At 35.8% G+C, this 20,388-nt stretch overlaps 1 protein-coding gene across 3 annotated transcripts in view; it reads right to left on the bottom strand.

Moving 5' to 3' along the window:
- efr3a (EFR3 homolog A (S. cerevisiae)) overlaps nt 1-20,388 on the bottom strand; it is a 129,632-nt gene that overhangs the window by 31,357 nt on the left and 77,887 nt on the right. For all 3 annotated transcript variants that reach the window (XM_055014683.1, XM_055014682.1, XM_055014684.1), the window contains exons 7-11: nt 15,532-15,672; nt 8,590-8,668; nt 7,906-8,041; nt 2,708-2,875; nt 1,703-1,817 (exon numbers count right to left, since the gene is read on the bottom strand). In XM_055014683.1, the coding sequence (XP_054870658.1) occupies nt 1,703-1,817; nt 2,708-2,875; nt 7,906-8,041; nt 8,590-8,668; nt 15,532-15,672 (639 nt within the window). The remainder of the gene's footprint in view (nt 1-1,702; nt 1,818-2,707; nt 2,876-7,905; nt 8,042-8,589; nt 8,669-15,531; nt 15,673-20,388) is intronic.

Here is a 20,388-nt window from a genome sequence, read left to right as displayed (position 1 = left end):
AGTGGATTTTTTGTCTATTTTGTGCTGAAATTCAACTTTAAATGTAACTTTTATTGCTGCAGAATTGAAATAATTAGTGTTTTTTTTCTCATTGATGTTAAATTTTAAGGCAAATCAAACCTTGTTTCAGTGGAGTGGGTCAACAGTTAATGTAATATTTAACAAAAGATGGCTATCAGCTGTTTGTGTGGGAGTTCAGCAGCTGGTTTCTTTCCTCCAGGAATCAGAGGAGGTTGTGATTTGATTCAGGATTATCTGCTGCTGCTCTCCTGAGGCTGCAGGATTAAACTCCTGCTTTCATCCACAGCAGGACGTCCAGGACGGATTAACTCACAATCCACTTTGTTTTCAAGAAGGTTCGGCATCACCACACCTTCTGCAGCTTCCTGCCACATTCAGCTTTTATGTAGCTTCCTGTCTTTATGTATAGAAGCTTCTGAAATAAAACTGGAATCTAAAGACCTGCAGCTCTCAGGAAACAGAAGAACCACAAACAAGAACTCAGAGACGTCTTCTGGCGAATGATGGCGATAAATCCTAATAAATTTGTGCAATTTTGGAAAATTTTTGAGCTATTTTGTACAATTTATTGAGTTATTTTTGGATAATTCGGTGTAATTTTTGAGTCGTACATTTTTTGAGTTATTTTGGATCATTTTTGAGTAATTTTTGACAAATTGAGTCACTTTTGACAATTTATAAGGTATTTTGGATCATTTCTGATGGATTTTTGAATTTTTTGAGGTATTTTGGACGATTTTTGGATAATTTTGTGTAATTTTTGAATCATGTTGGACATTTAGTTATTCTGAACAATTTTTGAGTAATTGTGGACAATTTTGTATAATTTTGGAGAATTTTTGAGCAACTTTGAAGAATTTTTGAGTTATTTTGGATCATTTTTGAGTAATTTTTGACAAATTTTGAGCCATTTTGGAAAATTTTTGAGTCGCTTTTGACAATTTATCAGTTATTTTGGATCATTTTTGAGGGATTTTTGAATTTTTTAAGGTATTTTGGATGATTTTTGGATAATTTTGTGTAATTCTTGAGTCATGTTGGACATTGAGCGATTTTGGATAATTTTGAGTCATTTTGACCAATTCTTGAGTAATTTTGGACATTTTTTGAGTTATTTTGGTAAATTTTCCATAATTTTGGACAATTCTTGAGTTATTTTTGATAAATTGTGCAAAATTATTCAAAATAACTCAAAATTTCTCCAAAATGACCGAAAACTAGATTGAAATAACTGAAATTTTGTTTAAAATGACACTTTTGGGTCATAATTTGGGTCATTTTGGAGAACTTCTAGCCTCTTCAGACATTTCCTCTCTACTCTGCTCATAGATGTTTCACCATGCTGGATGGATCTCCAACAACTTCATGTCCATTTGTGTTTCTTTTTGTTGTTTTTAGTCCAGTTTGTGTCACATTTATGTTGTTTTTTTGCATCTCATGTCTCTTTCTGTTGGTTTTGTCTCCACATACTGCAGATACTTTATGATCTTATATATAATAATTATAATTTAAACACATACATATATATGTATATGTATATATGTATATATGTATATGTATATGTATATATATATATATATATATATATATATATATATATATATATATATATATATATATATATATATATATATATATATATATATATATATATATATATATATATATAATATCTACTGACCCAATCTTGACGGTGTCCAGACTGTGGCAGGGCGTCCCGTAAACTGGAACTTTTCCCATAACGAACATCATGACTTCAGCTCGCTGGTAGTCCGGCAGGTTTCCACCGAAGAAGCCTGGAGAGGAAATAAACTTTAAATGCCTTTTTATCTGGATTAAATCTACAAAAACACATAAAAATGAGCAGAACTATCCAACCAGTGGACCTTCATGTATAACTTTATCAATATAATGTGCAATATTTCATCATTTCATCATGATGTGTGATTATTACCTCAGTATAATTAACATAAAATTCATCTCTGGTGTGCTCCTCTGTTCACTGTTTAGCCATGCAGCATTTTACTCTCAGTCTAATTATTCAAAATAACTCAAAATTATTCAAAATTACGCAAAATTTTCCAGAATGACTCAAAAATTGTCTAAATTGACTCAAAATTGTCAAAAATAACTCAAACATTGTTCAAAATAACTTTAAATATTGTCTAAAATAAATAAGAAAATGGCCAAAATCACTCAAAATTGTCCAAATTAACTAAAAAATTATCCAAAACAAATCAATAATTGTCCAAAATTTTGCAAAATTGCCAAAATGACTTAAAAATTATCCAAAATAAGTCAAAAAATGGTCAACATCACTTAAAATTGTCCATAATAACTCAAAATTGTCTGAAATGACTCAAAAATTGTCTAAAATAACTCAAAATTGTCCAAAATTACTCAAAAATTGTTTAAAATAACTCAAAATTGTCCCAAATAACTAAAGAATTGTCCAAAATTATTCCAAGATTGTCCAGAATAACAAAATGACTGAAATTCTGTGTAAAATGACAATTTGAAGTATTTATGGACAATCTGGGTCATTTTTAGTCTGGTTTGCATCACATTTCTGTTGTTTTGACCGTATCACGTCTGTTTTTGTTGGATTCGTCTCCACATCCTACAGATATTTGGTGAATGTTTACTGACTAAACCGTGTCTAAATAAGCGTATCTCTTCGTGGTACCGATGGTCTGGATGATGGCGTTCTGGACGATCCTCTCTTCGCTCTCTTTGCCTCGACCCGACGATACGCTGCTGCTGGAGTTTCTCCTCGACGTTTCTCCGAGCTCGAAGTCGACGCTCATCCTCAGGTGTTTGAGAAGAGTGTTGAAAACTTCCAGGACGGTCGGACCTGACGCCAAACAGCAGCAGAAATAACTTCAATACACAATTAAACAGATCAAACAGACAGTTCTAGAGGCAGAGACCTGGAGTCCAACAATATATAAGTCTACAAAACTCAGCAGGAGAAATGAAAAACTTCACTTCAGGACGTGTTTAACAAATAAAGATGCAGGGAAACTTCTTCGTATTCCTCTGAACCATGAAGCAGCAAAAATAATCCATGTTTTATTTATAAAACTTAAAGGTAGGAATGATTTGATTTAAAAGCACATTTTGGAATGTTTCCGTCTTATTTCATACCTCAAAATAAAGTTTCATCAGTTTTTATTTCCTTAAAACGCATCTTTAAAGTTCAAACATAAGTAAAAGAAATTACCTAAAATTATTAACAGAAATACAAAGATATGACTTAAAATAGCAAAATATGACCTAAAAATATAAACAGAAGTATAAAATCTGTCCTAAAAATATAAAAAAAATAAGTAGAAAAAAATGTCCTAAAAAATACAAATATAAGTAAAAAAGCATGACCTAAAAATATAAACATGAACAGAAAAATATGTTCTAAAAATAAAAATATAAGCAGAAAATATTGTTCTAAAAATATAACTATAATATGACCTAAAAATATAAATATAAACAGAAAAAAATCTCCTAAAAATCTAAATATAATATGACCGAAAAATATTTTAAAAACAAGTAGAAAAATATGTCCTAAAAATATAATTAAGTAGAAAAATACAACCCAAGGCTATAAATATAATATTACCTAAAAATGTAAACATAAGCAGAAAAAAAAGTTCTGAAAAAAATGTTTAACTTATGAAGGGGAAACACTGGAGTCCTCAAAAGGTTGAGTTGATGTTTCTGAACCTGACTCCTGATGTTGATGCATAACAGCAGCTTATATGAGATTATCAAATTGTGTCCAATGCAGGGAACTGTTCCAGTCATTAGAAAACTTATGGAAAATGCTAAAGTAATATATAATATTTTATATATATTTTTATATCACATATATATTTTTATGTCATATATATGACATAAAAATACAAACATAAGTTTAAAAAGTGACCTAAAAATATAAACATAACTGGAAAAAAATTCCTAAAAATATAAACATAAGTTTAAAAAAATTACCTAAAAAAATTGCAGAAATATCTGAACTGAAAATAGAAATAGAGCAGAAAAACATTCAGTAACAAACTAATTTCATCACTCATGAAGCCCATCCAGTCCTTCAAAAAAGTAAAAAATCACCTCAAGCGAAAGAAAAAAAAGTTTTTTTTCCTTCTTTTCAGCTTGTATTCCCCATTTCAAATGCAATAATTCAAAATATGCACTAAAATATGTCAGAAAAACATTCATGGTGTGTTTTTGTGCTCATTTCCTCCAAATTTCAGCCAAATTAAAATCTGTATTTTTCGTTGCTTTGTTTGAAAATCAGATTGAATAACTTAGATATGAGTGTCTGCAGCCTTACAGTTTAAAACTACTCAGAAAATCCTTTTTTACAGCCTGAAGAGTCACAAAAAACCAACAGAGAAGTTAAATATATTAAATTATCAACACTTAAATGTCATTTTTGTTGACACTTCCAGCTGTTATTCACATTTATTTCCACTAATATAATCAAATGTAACCAAAATGCAGATATTTCATGAAGAATCGATGGATTTTCACCTCAAAATAAACCAATAAATGTGAGATTTTGAAAATGATTTTAACTGAAATCTTAAAGAGTTTAAAATCTCACAACAGGCTGCAAAAAAACGTATGAAAAAAAGTAACTTTACAGCAAGCAAGACCAAAAACATGAATTAAAGTTGGTTCAGTGTCGTCTGGTTGTCTTAATTCACTCTGTCACTGGAAGCAACACCTCAGATTAGCAGGAGAGAGGAAACCCGACAGCATCGCTCTGAACATTTTCAAACTCTAATGAAGGCTAAAAATGAATCTGAACCAATGAAAAACACTCAAAATATCCTCAAAAATACAGTTTAACAGACTTCTAGAGACAGAATCAGCAGAAATGACTAAAAATCAAAGATAAAATCATCCCATATATCATGAAAAAAAATGTTAAAACACGATAATCCCGCTATTGCTAACAGTTTCCCTTTGCTTCCAGTGTTTGTGTTAAGCTAAGCTAACTGCACCCGGAGCACAGAGATCTGCAAAAAGAAGATTTTTAAGGATTTTTAAAAAAAAACATTTATTTCTAATCTACACACACAGATCTGCTCACAGCATCACAAGACAGTTTAATTCTACACAACACTGTTTAATTCTACACAACACTGCTTTATTATACACAACACACCGCTACACAACCACAGATCTGCAGATTCCCCCACGTTTGTTGGGTTTAACGTCAAAGTTCAACAGAGCGACCAGAAAACACACTAAAAGGATATTCTGCACCATTTTCATTCATTTCTGTGCTTGTGTACCACTCCTGTAGGAAAACAGATCTTATTTTTGAATATTTTGTGCATTTTTGTGTATAAAAACCTTTAATTGGCTCAATAAAACAACAAAATCAACATGAATCACTTAAATGACTGACTTTTTAATCAGAAATTCCGTTCATTTTTCAAACTTCATCTCTCTGTGCAGCTTCTATCTCAAAATAATCTAATTTCACATATTTTGTGTGTTTTCTGCACCAAATATCTCAAAATCTGCACATTAAAGCTGCAGAAGTGACAAAATCAACCTGAATCTTCATTAATCACAACAAACTCAACAAAAATCACAGAAATCGCTGAGTTTCCTCACCAATTATCCCAAATTTTGTTAATTTTTTAAAACTTAAATTCCTCTAATCTCATTTCTTTTGTATTTTCTGCAACAAATATGTACATAAAAGCTTAGAAAAAGCTTCAGCTGCTGTTTCTGGTCGTTCTGCATGCTTAGATGAAACTCAAAAAAGAGATTCTGGTTGAAATGAAGTTCATCTATGTCTTAAAGTTCATTTTCAAGATGCAGATAAAGTACAGTATCGTCTGCATATCAACGTTCCTCCTTTAATATAAAACACTGTGTTGATGTTTTTAAAGACAGACTTGTGGGGAAACTCTGCAGAAGCTCTTCTACTTTCCTTCCAACCGTACCGAGCCACAGATTGGGCGGAGTGCTGATTTCGTTTTCATAGATGAAGGCGTCACTTCGTTTGGACTCTTGGATCATTCCTAGCGGGGGGGAAGTCGAGTCTTTCACTGGAAATGTTCACTTTTCATTTCAAACTAAAACTGTTCTCTTCACCTCACGGCTGTTTAATTATCGGTTCGTTAATGTGAATAAAAACCTTTTCAACATCTTTGATTCTCTGTTTTCACTCTAACTTTTCATATCTCAACCTTATGAATTCCAAGCTGCAGCTTCTGGGAGCTTTTTGGAAAATTTTGTCTCATTTTTCTTAATTTTTCTCTAAAATCTAAAGTCCAACAGCTCTTTGGAAACAGAACAACCATGTTTCTGTCGTTTTCTGTCTTGTTTCACACATAACTGTCCCAAAGAGACTCAAAAATGAGACAAATGAAGACAAAAAAAAACGTCAAAATGAGAAACAAAATGATAAAAATCAGAAACGATGCATCTTTCAGACAGTTTTGTCTTTTTGTGTTCACTTTGTGTCTCCTTTCTGTTGTTTTGTGTCTGGATTTTTATCATTTTGTTTCTTATTTTTGACGTATTTTAATATATGACCTAAAAAAGCGGCAGATCTTCATTATTTAGGAGCTGTAAGAATCTGTTTAATGAGATTTTTCACGTTGTCTTTTTAACACGTCGGGTGAAGTGATAAACCTAAATAAAGACTTTCTGAAGGTGTTGATATTAACACTTCATTTGCACTGCAACTCTTCCGCCTATAAAAATAAATACATTATTAATTTACGCAGCTCGTATCCCATAAATAACTCATTATTTTTAATTAACAGATGAAGTGATGATCTTTTATAAAACAACTATCTTTGGGTTTCAGTGGACAAAAAAATTGAAGATGTTTCCCTTTTTTAAAAATTTTTTTCCAACATTTTGCACAACAAAAAAAAAAAAATTAATAGCAACAATTACGACTGATTATGAAAACAGCTGTGAGTTAATTTTAGTCAATTTGATTTAATTTATTCTAATCCTCTGGCAAAATAAACATATGTGTTCTCAGTTATTTCTGGATCTGGAGGATAAACTGATGTAATTATTATTAGTCTGCTCCATTATATTAACATTTTTCTGTTTACTACTTTCTGAAAATTACTACTAATGACTAACTACTACTACTGCTACTACTACTAATTACTACCTACTACTGCTACCGTTGTTACTACAACTACTACTACTGCTACGGCTGCAACTACAACTACTACGACTGCTACTAAGTACTACTACTACTACTACTACTCCTACTACTACTACTACTACTACTACTATTAGTAACTACTACTTCTACTACTGCTATGACTACTACTCCTACTACTACTACCACTACTACTACTACTATTAGTAACTACTACTTCTATTACTACTACTACTGCTATGACTACTACTACTACAACTACTACTCCTACTACTATTAGTAACTACTATTTCTACTACTGCTATGACTACTACTCCTACTACTATTAGTAACTACTACTTCTATTACTACTACTACTGCTATGACTACTACTACTACAACTCCTACTACTACTACTATTAGTAACTACTATTTCTACTACTGCTATGACTACTACTCCTACTACTACCACCACTACTACTACTACTATTAGTAACTACTACTTCTATTACTACTACTACGACTACTACTACTACTACTCCTACTACTACTACTATTAGTAACTACTATTTCTACTACTGCTATGACTACTACTCCTACTACTACTACTATTAGTAACTACTACTTCTACTACTACTACTATAACTACTACTCCTACTCCTACTACTCCTACTACTAATTATTAACTAGCATCTTGCTGTAACGTCTGACCAACGTTTCGGTGTTTTCTCGGTCATACTTTTCCTTGAACTCACCCACGGATCCCTTGGCAGCGATGGCCACCGTCTCCAGCAGAACCTGGACGATGCCAGCTCGGACCCTTGGAGTGTTCTTGTTGTGGTGGTCCAGGTGGTTGAGGACCTGCTGGATGACGTGGTGGGAGTGCTGAGCCTGGAGAAGAACAAGTTAAAGATGGGTCAACAGGAACCGGCCATCGTCTGCAGGCTCATTTCATCACATCAGCTCTGACTCTTTGGTCCAAACGTCTCCAGTGGCAGTTTGTTGGTCAATAAACTGTAAAAACTGAACATTCTCCAAAAACCCCTTCAGAGGTCGAGAGGATGTGTTTCTTTCTTCTCTAACTGTTTTTCCTGAAGTGCCTCGGCGATAATAAAAGAAAAAAAGTGACATCTTGGACTATTTTCTGTTCCTGTGAGGAAACGAATTGATTTAAGCGTCTCCGGTTCTTTGATTGATTTCTGTTCGAGACAAAACTTCAGAAACAAACCATACTACTTCTACTGCAGCTCCTTCAGCCCACCGTACGAAATTCTGAACCTCTAAACATCGTCAGCAGCTGTTTTATTTTCCTTTTAAAAGCTACTGTTTTCTCCCAACAGCAGGATCTTGCATCTTCCATCTCGAAACTGAACCACATTTGATGGAAGTTTGGGTTTTAATCCCAGTTTGGTGTTTGGGTTTGGTTTGGTTTAGCGTACCTGGATGGAGTACATGATGATTCGGAAGCAGGAAACTGCAAACTCATTGGGGTCCCACAGGTGATGGCTGTCCAGATGACTGAGGAAAGAAGGAAAATATAAAGATTATTAACATTCTCCACTCGCTAAAGGAGCATTTTCCCCACATTTGTGTCCTCTAAACATCCGGTAACTGTCGCAATCTCTTAGAAAGGATGTGAAAGAACCTCAGCCACAAACGAACATGGACACCTGAACATTCCATTAAATCTGAGATCATCACCAGGAAAATATCTAAATTTCTGAGTCCACGGATATTATAAAGGATGTTCAAATAAAGTTTGGTTTGCACACGATCTGATTCGAGTCACTCGATGTTACGTATCTGCAAATAGTGGCAAGCAGAAAGCATTGTGGGAGTTTAGCTAGCAAAGGGGCACCATGACAAAGACTTATGTGGTGTTTATTGGGAACCAACCAGAGCTAACCTTTTCATGATGAGTTGTTGTTTACTAGGACAGTGGTTCTTTAGCTAAGTGGCTAATTTTATCAAGCTCCTATTGTGGTGAGGAAAGTAGCAGAGATGATAGCGGGAGTTTAGCGAACAAAGAAGCACCATAACAAAGACTTCTGTGGTGTTTAATGGGTACCAAAAAGAGCTAATGTCTATTTGGACAGCCTTCTTTAGCTCAGCGGCTAATGTAATCAAACTCCTATTGTGGTGAGTATAGCAGCTGAGAAGATAGCGGGAGTTTAGCTAGCAAAGGGGCACCATGACACAGACTTATGTGGTGTTTAATGGGAACTTACCAGAGCTAACCTTTTTATGATGAACTGCAGTCTAGTTGGACAGTGCTCCTCTAGGTAAGTAGCTAATGTAATCAAGCTTCTATTGTGGTGAGGAAAGTAGCAGAAAAGATAGCGGAAGTTTAGCTAGCAAAGGGGCACCATGACAAAGACTTAAGTGGTGTTTAATTAGAATAATCCAGTGCTAATCTTTTCATGATGAGTTATTGTTTACTAGGACAGTGGTTCTTTAGGTAAGTGGCTAATTTAATCAAGCTCCTATTGTGGTGAGTACAGCAGCAGAAAAGAGAGTGGGAGTTTAGCTAACAAAGGGGCACCGTGACAAAGACTTCTGAGACGAATGACAAGGGATTTTTCCTGTTTTCACAATTTTTGATGATAATTTGTGTAGAATTAAATGTGTAAAGAGCCGATCTTAATGGCTGAATATAAAAAACGTAAGACAAGGTGGTAAAATAATTCACAACTGTTGTTTTATGGCGTCTTTTCACATTTTCCACAAAATATCTAAATTTATTGTGCAGCATTTTTGTAATCTGTTGCTCATTTCATTCAAGGTATGCATTGTTATTATTATTATTATTTATTATTATTACTTCCATGTTTTATCATCTATTATTTAATCACTAATTTTAATAAGTAAATTTGGTGATTTAAGTAAATAATTACAGGTTTTCTAAATATATAATAGTAATAGTCATCTATTATTCCATTACTTTTAAAGCTGTTTTCTGTTTTTGCTGTGATATTGTTCGGGTATTTATATATTTATGTGGGTAATGATCATCTGAAAGTAATTTATTTTCCATTATTATTTTTGATAAACGTGACTATGAGCTGTGTAAAAACAACAACAACAACAACAACAACTAATTAGCAAATAAATTAAAAAGCTCTCTGCTGAATAAACTCCATAATGGAGGTAATTATTCATAAATTACAGATTTTTCTCTGTCTCCTGATAAACTGATATTTGTTTTTTTTTCCACCAGCAGATGTCAGACTGAGCAAAGATTCATTTCAAATTAAAAACATAAATTTCAACGTTGGAGCAAAATAAACATTAAATCCTGTGATCAGAGAATAATCCTGCAGACGAGCAGATAGAATCAGAGAATAAAGAGGAGGATGGGTTCTGTAAACATCTGGAGGTGAAAGGTTTTAGAAAACACCACGTTGGAGAAGATGAGCAGATGAAATGCAACAGGTTTCCTGTTAAAATCCTCAACAACAAACAGGTCGACTCCTTCAGCCGCCTGAAGATAAATCTGATCCAGAAACAGGAAAGAGCAGCTCTGGTTTCTAGTGATGTCTCAGCTCAAAAAAACAAAAAGAAATCTGGATTTCAACGCAGTGACAAACACGTACCCGATAAACAACTCATTATTTCTAATGAACTTCCTCAGATGAAGCGATGATATTTAATAAAACAACAGCTACCTTTGGGATTCAAAAAATTTAAAAATCCTCAATCAGAAAACAAAAACAATGTCAGAGTGAACTTAGATTGAAGGAAAATTATTTTTAAAGTTTCTGTTTTTGCTGTTTTTAATTAGATTAGATTCACATTTTGTTGTTACACAGAGTACAGGTACTATGAATTAAATACAGTTTAACATCTAACCTGAAATAAAACTACTGCTACTACTTTACTACTACTACTGTTACTACTATTACTACTGTTACGACTATTGCTACTACAACCACAAACTACGACCACCACTACTACTACTACTATTACTGTTACTAATTATTACTGCTACTACCGCTACTAATTACTAACAACAACTACTACTGCTGCTACTACTATTGTTACTACTACTACTACTACAGCTACTACTACTGTTACTACTACTACTGCTACATTAGTAGTAATAGTACAAGCAGTAGTTACATTGCTGCGGTTTAATTCCAGTTGTTTCTAAAAACAGTTTATGACTAAATTTGACTTGACTTGATTTTCATTCTGTGTTTTTAGAAGTTCTTAACCTGCCGTTTAGATGCAGCTTCTTCCGTTAAACACGACCAAATAAATGTCGGTAAACCTGAGATAAAGAGATGTTCTACTACCGTTAAAAGAGAATACTACAGTTTTCTGATTCAGCAAAGCCACACATGTTGATGAAATGTTGTTTAAATCCTCAATGAGAAACGATCAGTTAGGTCTTGGTCTTTAAGCAAACAGTTAAAAACTGTTAGCATGTAGCATGCAGATGATAGATAACCACTGGTAGCATGTAGCATGTAGCTGACTGATAACCACCAGTAGCATGTAGAATGTAGCATGTAGCTGATTATAACCACCAGTAGCATGTAGCATGTAGCTGACTGATATCTACCGGTAGCATGTAGCTGATTGATAACCACCGGTAGCATGTAGCTGATTCACAACCACTGGTAGCATGTAGCTGAATGATAACCACCGGTAGCATGTAACTGATTGACAACCACCGGTAGCATGTAGCTGATTGATAACCACCGGTAGCATGTTGCATGTAGCTGACTGATAACCACCGGAAGCATGTAGCTGACTGATAACCACTAGTAGCATGTAGCATGTAGCTGATAATAACCACCGGTAGCATGTAGCATGTAACTGATTGATAACCATCAGTATCATGTAGCTGATAATAACCACAAGTAGCATGTAGCATGTAGCTGACTGACAACCACCGATAGCATGTAGCATGTAGCTGACTGATAGCCATCGGTAGTATTGTAGCATGTAGCTAATAATAGCCACCAGTAGCATGTATCATGCAGCTGATTGACAACCACCCGTAGAATGTAGCATTTAGCATGTAGCTAATAATAACCACCCGTAGCATGTTGCTGATAACCGCTGTTAGCATGTAGCATGTAGCTGACTGATAACTAAAGGTAGCATGTAGCATGTAGCTGACTGATAACCACCGGTAGCATGTAGCATGTAGCTGATTGATAACCACAGGTAGCATGTAGCGTGTAGCTGATAACCACTGGTAGCATGCAGCATGTAGCTGATAACCACTGGTAGCATTTAGCATGTTGCTGATAACCGCTGTTAGCATGTAGCATGTAGCTGACTGATAAATACCGGTAGCATGTAGCATGTAGCTGATTGATAACCACAGGTAGCATGTAGCTGATTTGATAACCACCGGTAGCATGTAGCGTGTAGCATGTAGCTGACTGATAACCACCGGTAGCATGTAGCTGATAACCGCTGGTAGCATGTAGCTGATAACCACTGGTAGCATGTAGCTGATAACCACTGGTAGCATGCAGCATGTAGCTGATAACCACTGGTTGCATGTAGCATGTAACTGATAACCACCGGTAGCATGTAGCATGTAGCTGACTGATAACCACCGGTAGCGTGTAGCATGTAGCTGACTGATAACCACCGGTAGCATGTAGCATGTAGCTGATAACCGCTGGTAGCATGTAGCATGTAGCTGATAACCACTGGTAGCATGTAGCTGATAACCACTGGTAGCATGCAGCATGTAGCTGATAACCACTGGTTGCATGTAGCTGATAACCACCGGTAGCATGTAGCATGTAGCTGATTGATAACCACTGGTAGCATGTAGCTGACTGATAACCACCGGTAGCATGTAGCTGATAACTGCTGGTAGCATGTAGCTGATAATCACTGGTTGCATGTAGCTGATAACCACCGGTACACCTTTGCTATTGATCAGTGGGTTCATGTTGCCATTTTCCAGATCCTGTGGCACTAAATGCACCCATTTACTGATTTTCCTGCTGCAGGAAATTGACCAGAGTATCGTTTTAGCGTCCGAACCAAACGTCGGGTAGTGAAACCGAAACCACCCGAGGATCATTCTGTCTGTTGGAGCAGCCAGAAAAATGAAGAAACCAGAGCAGGAGACAGAAAGGAGAAAGAAGATTCACCAACATGACGTCAATCCAAACCCCCAAAACTGTCCTCCTCCCCCAATAACCTCCATCCTGCTATTTATAGTCCTCCACCTCCTGCAGGAGGAAATCTGGTTCCACTCTCAGACGGAAATACGACTCCTGTTTAACCGAGAGGAATGAAAGGATTCAGTACTCATGAATAAATATGAGCAGCTACACCGGTCTGTGGCCCCACTGGGTCCAAAAATAAAGAAATACCTGAAATTAAAGACGTCTAGATTGAGACTTTTAGCCCCAAAACCGATCTGAGGTATTTAATATTTAATATCTGGAACCAAAACTCAACCCTAGACCAGTTTACCTCAAAATATTCTCCATAAAACACCTTAGAGTTCTTACAATCAATCCAGGGTAAATGTAGTATTAGAGGGTAAATGTAGTATTAGAGGGTAAATGTAGCTTCAGAGGGTAAATGTAGTACTGGAGGGTAAATGTAGCTTTTTCTTTAAACAAACTGGAATTAAACCAAATATTCACAGAAAAAGCGCAGAAATTATTCTGTTAATCATCCTGAGAATGTTTAGTTTTCAACTCATTCCAACTAAAATCAAAACATCTCATAAAAACGGTGTTTTATTCGACATTTTCTTCTCCTAAAGCAGACTGAGCTGAAACGAAGAAGACGTTTTCCATTAAAACTCTTCCGGTCGCTGGTTAGATTTTCCTCAGAGATGGACAGTTATTCAGTCAGACCGAGACACTTTAATGAAACCTCGACCTCGAAAGAAGGAAAAGTTTGAAAGACAGGAAGAGACGGACGCAATAAAACACTGATTTAACTGGAAACGGACTCATGAAAACCTCTGGGAGTCAGATTTTGTGTCTATTTGTTGCAACTCTGCTTCTTTTTTGTGGTGATTTTCCATATTTCAAAATTTATACTGACATGGTAACAACATATTCAGAGCAAACCAGCAAAGATTTAGTCTTTTCAAAAGGCTTTTGCATCCTTTTGTGATTTTGTGTCTTTTTGTGACAAATTTACATCTATTTGTGGTCATGGTGATTTCACATTGTTTTGTGGTAACTTTTGATCACAAAGGCTGATTGTGAGTTCATAGCTTTTGAAAATGTCCAAAAATGACCTAAAATTGTCCAAAATATGACACATAATTCAAAATGGCTGACTTCCTGTTGTGTTTTAGGTATGGGTGTCCATTACATTTTTGTGCGTCTTGATGAGTTACATTTGTGTACCAAATTTCATTAGTCTTGGTCACACGTACCGGTCATAGTGAATTTTTGAAATTTTGCAGGTGGCGCTATTGAGCCATTTTGGCTCACACGTGCCATTCCCTAAAATATCAAATTTTCTGCTAGTCCTGAGGTGTGTGCAAATTTTCATGCATCAAGTATTTTTAGGGCCACAAAAATGCACCTTTTTTGTCTGATGAAGAAAATATAATAAAGCTGCAAGCAGCGTTGGTCGGATCGTCACATCCTTGATAGTTATTGAATCCAAGCATGTCCACCAGGTGGCGCTGTGACTGAGAGTGCATTTCGACTTATGTATGTGACGAAGGCCAGACTGTGATCACCTGTTTGATGGCGAGTTGTCGAAATTCCGTGGGCCTCCATTTCCACACCCTCAGACTTTTGAATTTTGGTAACTTTTGATCACAAAGGCTGATTGTGAGTTTATAGCTTTTGAAAATGTGCAAAAATTGGTCCAAATCATCCAAAATATGACACATGATTCAAAATGGCCGACTTCCTGTTGTGTTTTACGTATCAGTGTCAATTACAGTTTTGTGTGTCTTGATGGGTTACATACATGTACCAAACTTCATAAGTCTGGGTCACACGTACTGGTCGTAGCAAATGTTTGAAATTTTCCAGGTGGCGCTGTTGAGCCATTTTGGGTCACAGCTTCGCAAGTTCCTTCTCAAATTTTTCACTGGTTCTGATGTTTGTGCCAATTTTCATGCCTTTGAGTATTTTTTGGGCCTCAAAAATGTGTTTCTTTCAAGGGTCTCAATAGGTTCGTCATTCTGTGGTGTTCAGACTCTAATAAACAGAAATATGTATAACTGCTAGATTGCACTGTAAAATTTTGCTATTTCTACATATTTAAATGAGCAAGAAATGTATTATTTTCCTGCTGTTTGCCGTTTTTTTAAAAGAAGAATGAAAAACATCCCTCTGTCCTGATTTTTGTCCACAACTCTCAGTTCCTGGATGCATTTGTTGTCTGTATCTTTGAGTAAAAGCGTTTCTTCCTGTACTCACACCAGCACCGGGCGGACGGCGTTGTTCATGTTTCCGTAGGCGGCTCGACCCAGCAGCTCCCTGAAGCAGCTCTCGGCCAGCGCTGCCGGGTTTTCATCGCCATCCTGACCGGCTCCGGACGGCGTGCTGGGATGACCGGCCCTGAAAAACAAACCACAAGTCAAAGATCTGCAAAAAAAACAAAAACAAGAAAGTGCATCTTCAGTTGAAAAACAAATGTGTTTCTAAACGTCAAGAAGAATTAAACATCAGCAAAGAGTCAAAATCCCTGCTAACCCTCACTCTGAATCTGTTGTCAGCATAAAATAACACAAAGTCAGCACAAAAAGACATAAAATCACTGTGGAAAGATGCAAAATCACAACAAAAACACACAAAGTCCTCCAAAAAACATGCAAATTCACTAAAAAAAGACGCAAAATCACAAAAAGATGCAAAATCACCACATAAAAATGAAAATTTAATCATAAAACATGCAAAATCACCATGACAACAACCACAATCACCACAAATAGATGCAAATGTATCACAAAAAGATGCAAATCACAACAAAATCACCAAAATATGACCCAAAATTCCCCCAAAAAGAAGCAAAAATAACCATAAAAATCGCTATGGAAAGATGCAAATCAACACAAAAAAGAAGCAAAAACACCACAAACACACACAAAATCCTCCCAAAAAGATGCAAATTCACCACAGAAAGACAAAAAATCACCAAAATACGACCCAAAATTACCCCAAATAGAAGCAAAATAACCACAAAAAAAGCAAATGTATCACAAAAAGACACTAAATCCTGTCAGTGTGTATTTTTATTATTCCAGTAGAAACTAAGCAGGTTGATGATCTGCTTTAATTACAGCTTCATGTGTTGATTTAGATTCATTCTGGATGATAACTCTGCAGACTGAATCACTCAGAGTTCAGTTCACAATTAAACATCAACAAAGTGTCAAAAGATGATTTTTTTCTCATCAAACACAAAGAATCCAGACGAGGGATCAGAAATGACGGAGGGAAGGAGGGACTGAAGCAGCAGAAAAGAATCAATCAGAAGCGCTGAAATCAAATGAAAGAGCATCGACCAGCCTGTGGAGACAATCAGCCTCCATCAGCAGACGGAAGAAAAACCTCCATCAGGCAGCAGCTCGTAGCCGATCGCACAGAAAAGGTTAGAAATCCTAAATAATAACGGAGCTAACTGAGTTATCCAGAGCTGAGTTCAGTCGAGATCAGCTTAAAATAAAATTAAAGTGTAAAAAATGAAGTTTTTATGGTGCAGATGAGGATCAAATCCGTGTGAAATGTTTACAAAATGATGCACAAAACACACAAGAATTTTAGTTTGAATGCAGCAAAGAAAAAAGTGGCACCAGCTCCTGTTTCAGGATTTATTATGATTATTATTAAATTATTATTTATTATGTTTGCGTTTGTTTTCATTCACTGTTTTCATTTTCATTTGCTGTTTACATTCATAGTCAGTTGCTGTGGCATTTTCAGTCATTATCATTCCTCGTCATTATTTTACAGCCATGTCCAGCGACTGTTTACTTTTGTTTTCAGCCACTGTTTATTTTTGTTTTTAGTCACTGTTTACTTTCGTTTTCAGCCACTGTTTAAGTTCATTTTCAGCCACTGTTTACTTTCGTTTTCAGCCACTGTTTAAGTTCATTTTCAGCCACAGTTTACTTTTGTTTTCAGCCACTGTTTACTTTTGTTTTTAGCCACTGTTTAAATTCATTTTCAGCCACTGTTTACTTTCGTTTTCAGCCATTGTATACTTTCGTTTTCAGCCACTGTTTATATTAATTGTTAGCTGCAGTCATTTTTAGCCATTGTCAGTCCTCATTTTCATTATTTTACAATCATTTCCAGTCACTACTTACTTTCACTTCCAGTTGTTCTCAATTGTTGTAAACTTTAGTTTGTGGTGTCAGTTGTGACACGGTTTTAATAAAATATCTGAATTTTCTCATCTTATGCCCCTATTTTTGAGATCTGGTGTTGTTTTAGCAACTAAAGCTTCTTCAGGTTTGAGAAATTTTGGTTTTATGGTTACAAGAAACCCAAACCTGGTCCCTAAGAGGTTCTTGCCACTTGTGACTAGTTTGACACCACTTCTACCTTTGCTTTGGCTTGAAGTCGGCTATTATTTACAGAACTGGAATGCCACTTCTCCTTAGAGCTTCTGCAAAAAGCAAAAACACTTCTGTGTTAGGTTTTTGAAGACATTTCACCTCATCTAAGTGGGTTCTGAGGTTCTGAGGAAAAAAGAGATGAAAGATGTACATTCACAAAAAGACATAAAAATATGCAGTATCACCACATAAAGATGCAAAAACCTTTGAAAAGACACAAAATCTTCTCTGGTTTGCACTGAATCTGTTGTTACCATGTCAAAATATGCGAAATCATGACAAAAGATGCAAAACCCCAACAAATACACACAAAAATCCTCCCAAAAAGATGGAAATTCACCACAAGAAGATGCAAAACCATCACAAAAACACGCAACATCACAACAAAAAGATTCAAATTTAATCACAAAAAAGCAAAATCACCATGGACAAAACCAAAAATAGATGCAAATTTGTCACAAAAAGACACAAAATCCACCAAAAAAGATGTGAATTCACCACAAAAAGATGTAAATTTAATTTTAAAAAAATGCACAAAATCACCATGAAAACAACCAAAATGACCGCAAAGAGATGCAAATTTATCACAAAAAGACACAAAATCAACAAAATATGACCTGAAATTTCCCCAAAAAGCAGTAAAATAACCACAAAAAGATGCAAATTCACAAAAAGATGCAAATTTCATCACAAAAAGTGAAATCACCATGAAAAGAACCAAAATAACCACAAATACATACAAATTTATGACAAAAAGACACAAAATCACCAAAATATGACCCAAAATTCCCCCAAAATTGAGAAAAATAACCACAAAATAGGCAAATTTATCACAAAAAAATGCAAAATTGCCAAAAAAATGAAAATTTAATCACAAAAAGACACAAAATCCCATCAGTCTGTTCTTCTTATTCCAGTAGAAAATAACCAGGAGGAGGATCTGCTTTAATTACAGCTTCATGTGTTGATTTAGATTCATTCTGGCTGATAAATCTGCAGATAGAATCACTTAGAGTTCAGTTCATCCACAGATAAACCGCAGATTAAAAAACAAATAAACTCTTGAATGACAGTCAAACGTTCTGAAGAACCAGGTCCAGAAGCTTTTCAGGGAAGCTTGAAGGATTACACGACCTGGACGACTGAGAATCTTCAACTAAATGTAAACACCGCTTTCAACAAACTATCACTGCTTCCACTCAAATCTTTGGCAAAGATGCTCCTAATTAACTTTCTAATTTTAGTTCCTCCGCCGCTCTCTTAAAACTTCTTCTGTATGAGTTTGTCGCTTCCTGCAGAGCTGCCAAACATCCAGCATCCTGGCAGCCGACCAACACGGCCTCCCATTATGTTGTATTGATAAAATAATGTAATAGTAAATCACTTCTGCGGCAATAAGCCTGGCCGCAGATGGACTGTAGGCAGTCGGGTCTCAGGAGGGAAACAATGCAATTACTGTCGGCCCACGCAGGCGGTTCAGGGGAAATTAAATGCTCATTGCTTGTTAGAAGCAGCAAAATGAGAGACAAAAATGAAAATCTGTGCTGCGAGAGGAGGCGGGTTGTTGTTGTTTAATGAAGCGTTCAGAGCACAGTTAGTAAAAGCTTTTATTCTGACGATCGGCCGACTGATGAAAGTTTAAAGAACATCGTGAGAGAAATTCAGTTTACAGTTCAGCCGTGATCCTGCAGGTTTCATGTACCGTACGCTGCAATGAATGGAAGCAAAGGTGCATGAAATGATGAAAATACACTAAAGGGAAGGTTTATTTACTAACTTTTAGGGATTGCTCCAGTTAATCTGAGGCAAGAAGCAAGAACATGAAGATCTAGAATGAAAATCTACGTTGGTCTGCGTCACTACAGTCTCTTTAGCAAACCTCTAATAGCTAGTTATGGTAAAATGCATCGCTACCAGTTTGCTAATGCAGGAAATTCACCCAAAAAAAAAAAGATTTAACTTCAGCACCTGTGGTTAATCCACAGTTAGTGGGAAAAATTAGGATTTACTGGCAGCTACAGATGAGTTTTAGGTCTAAAGTCAGTCCAGGATAAACGGAAGATTCATCAAAGCACCTGCCAAGATTTATTTCAAAGTGCCTCCATTTTTCCAGACAGTTCTCAAGGACGGCTTCTCAGACAATTCTGTAATAAACCATCTGGTGTCTGGTGACGATAAATTAAGAGCGAAGATACTCAAGGCAGCAGAAAGAAAAACATCTGACAGAAAAAGTTCTGAAACAACCAACAGCAACCACTGAGAGTTCTTGTTAATCTTCTCATAAGATCAAGAGGAAGATGATTAGTGAACCTTGTGGTCAGATCAATAATTAATATTAAAGTTTTCTCATCTTCAACATCTATTTCATGAAGATTCGGTGAAGTCTGAGTCTCAACTTTAACATTTAAAACAAGAAAAGCACTCCGAGAGCGCAGTCCTCCTCCAAGGCTGCTCATTCCCCCATATGGCATCGTCAGAAATGCAGCATTTATAAATTCATTAGTTAGAACAACATAGAATGTGTCCATTTAATATAGATATACTCACAAACTAAATGACCTGCGCTGAGCACAGGCGTGTGTTATACATGTATACGTTATGTACGGATACCAGATCACGTGACCTAAACATGTAGCGGACCGGGATTGATGGGACTCAGAAACACCCCCACAATTTAATCAGTTGTTCCTTGGATCATTTCTGACAGATAAGT

The sequence above is a fragment of the Amphiprion ocellaris genome, chromosome 10 (assembly GCF_022539595.1).
Source record: "Amphiprion ocellaris isolate individual 3 ecotype Okinawa chromosome 10, ASM2253959v1, whole genome shotgun sequence".
Taxonomy (NCBI): domain Eukaryota; kingdom Metazoa; phylum Chordata; class Actinopteri; family Pomacentridae; genus Amphiprion; species Amphiprion ocellaris.
The sequence above is the reverse complement of the archived record's forward strand: the minus strand, read 5'-3'. Positions and strand labels throughout refer to the sequence as shown.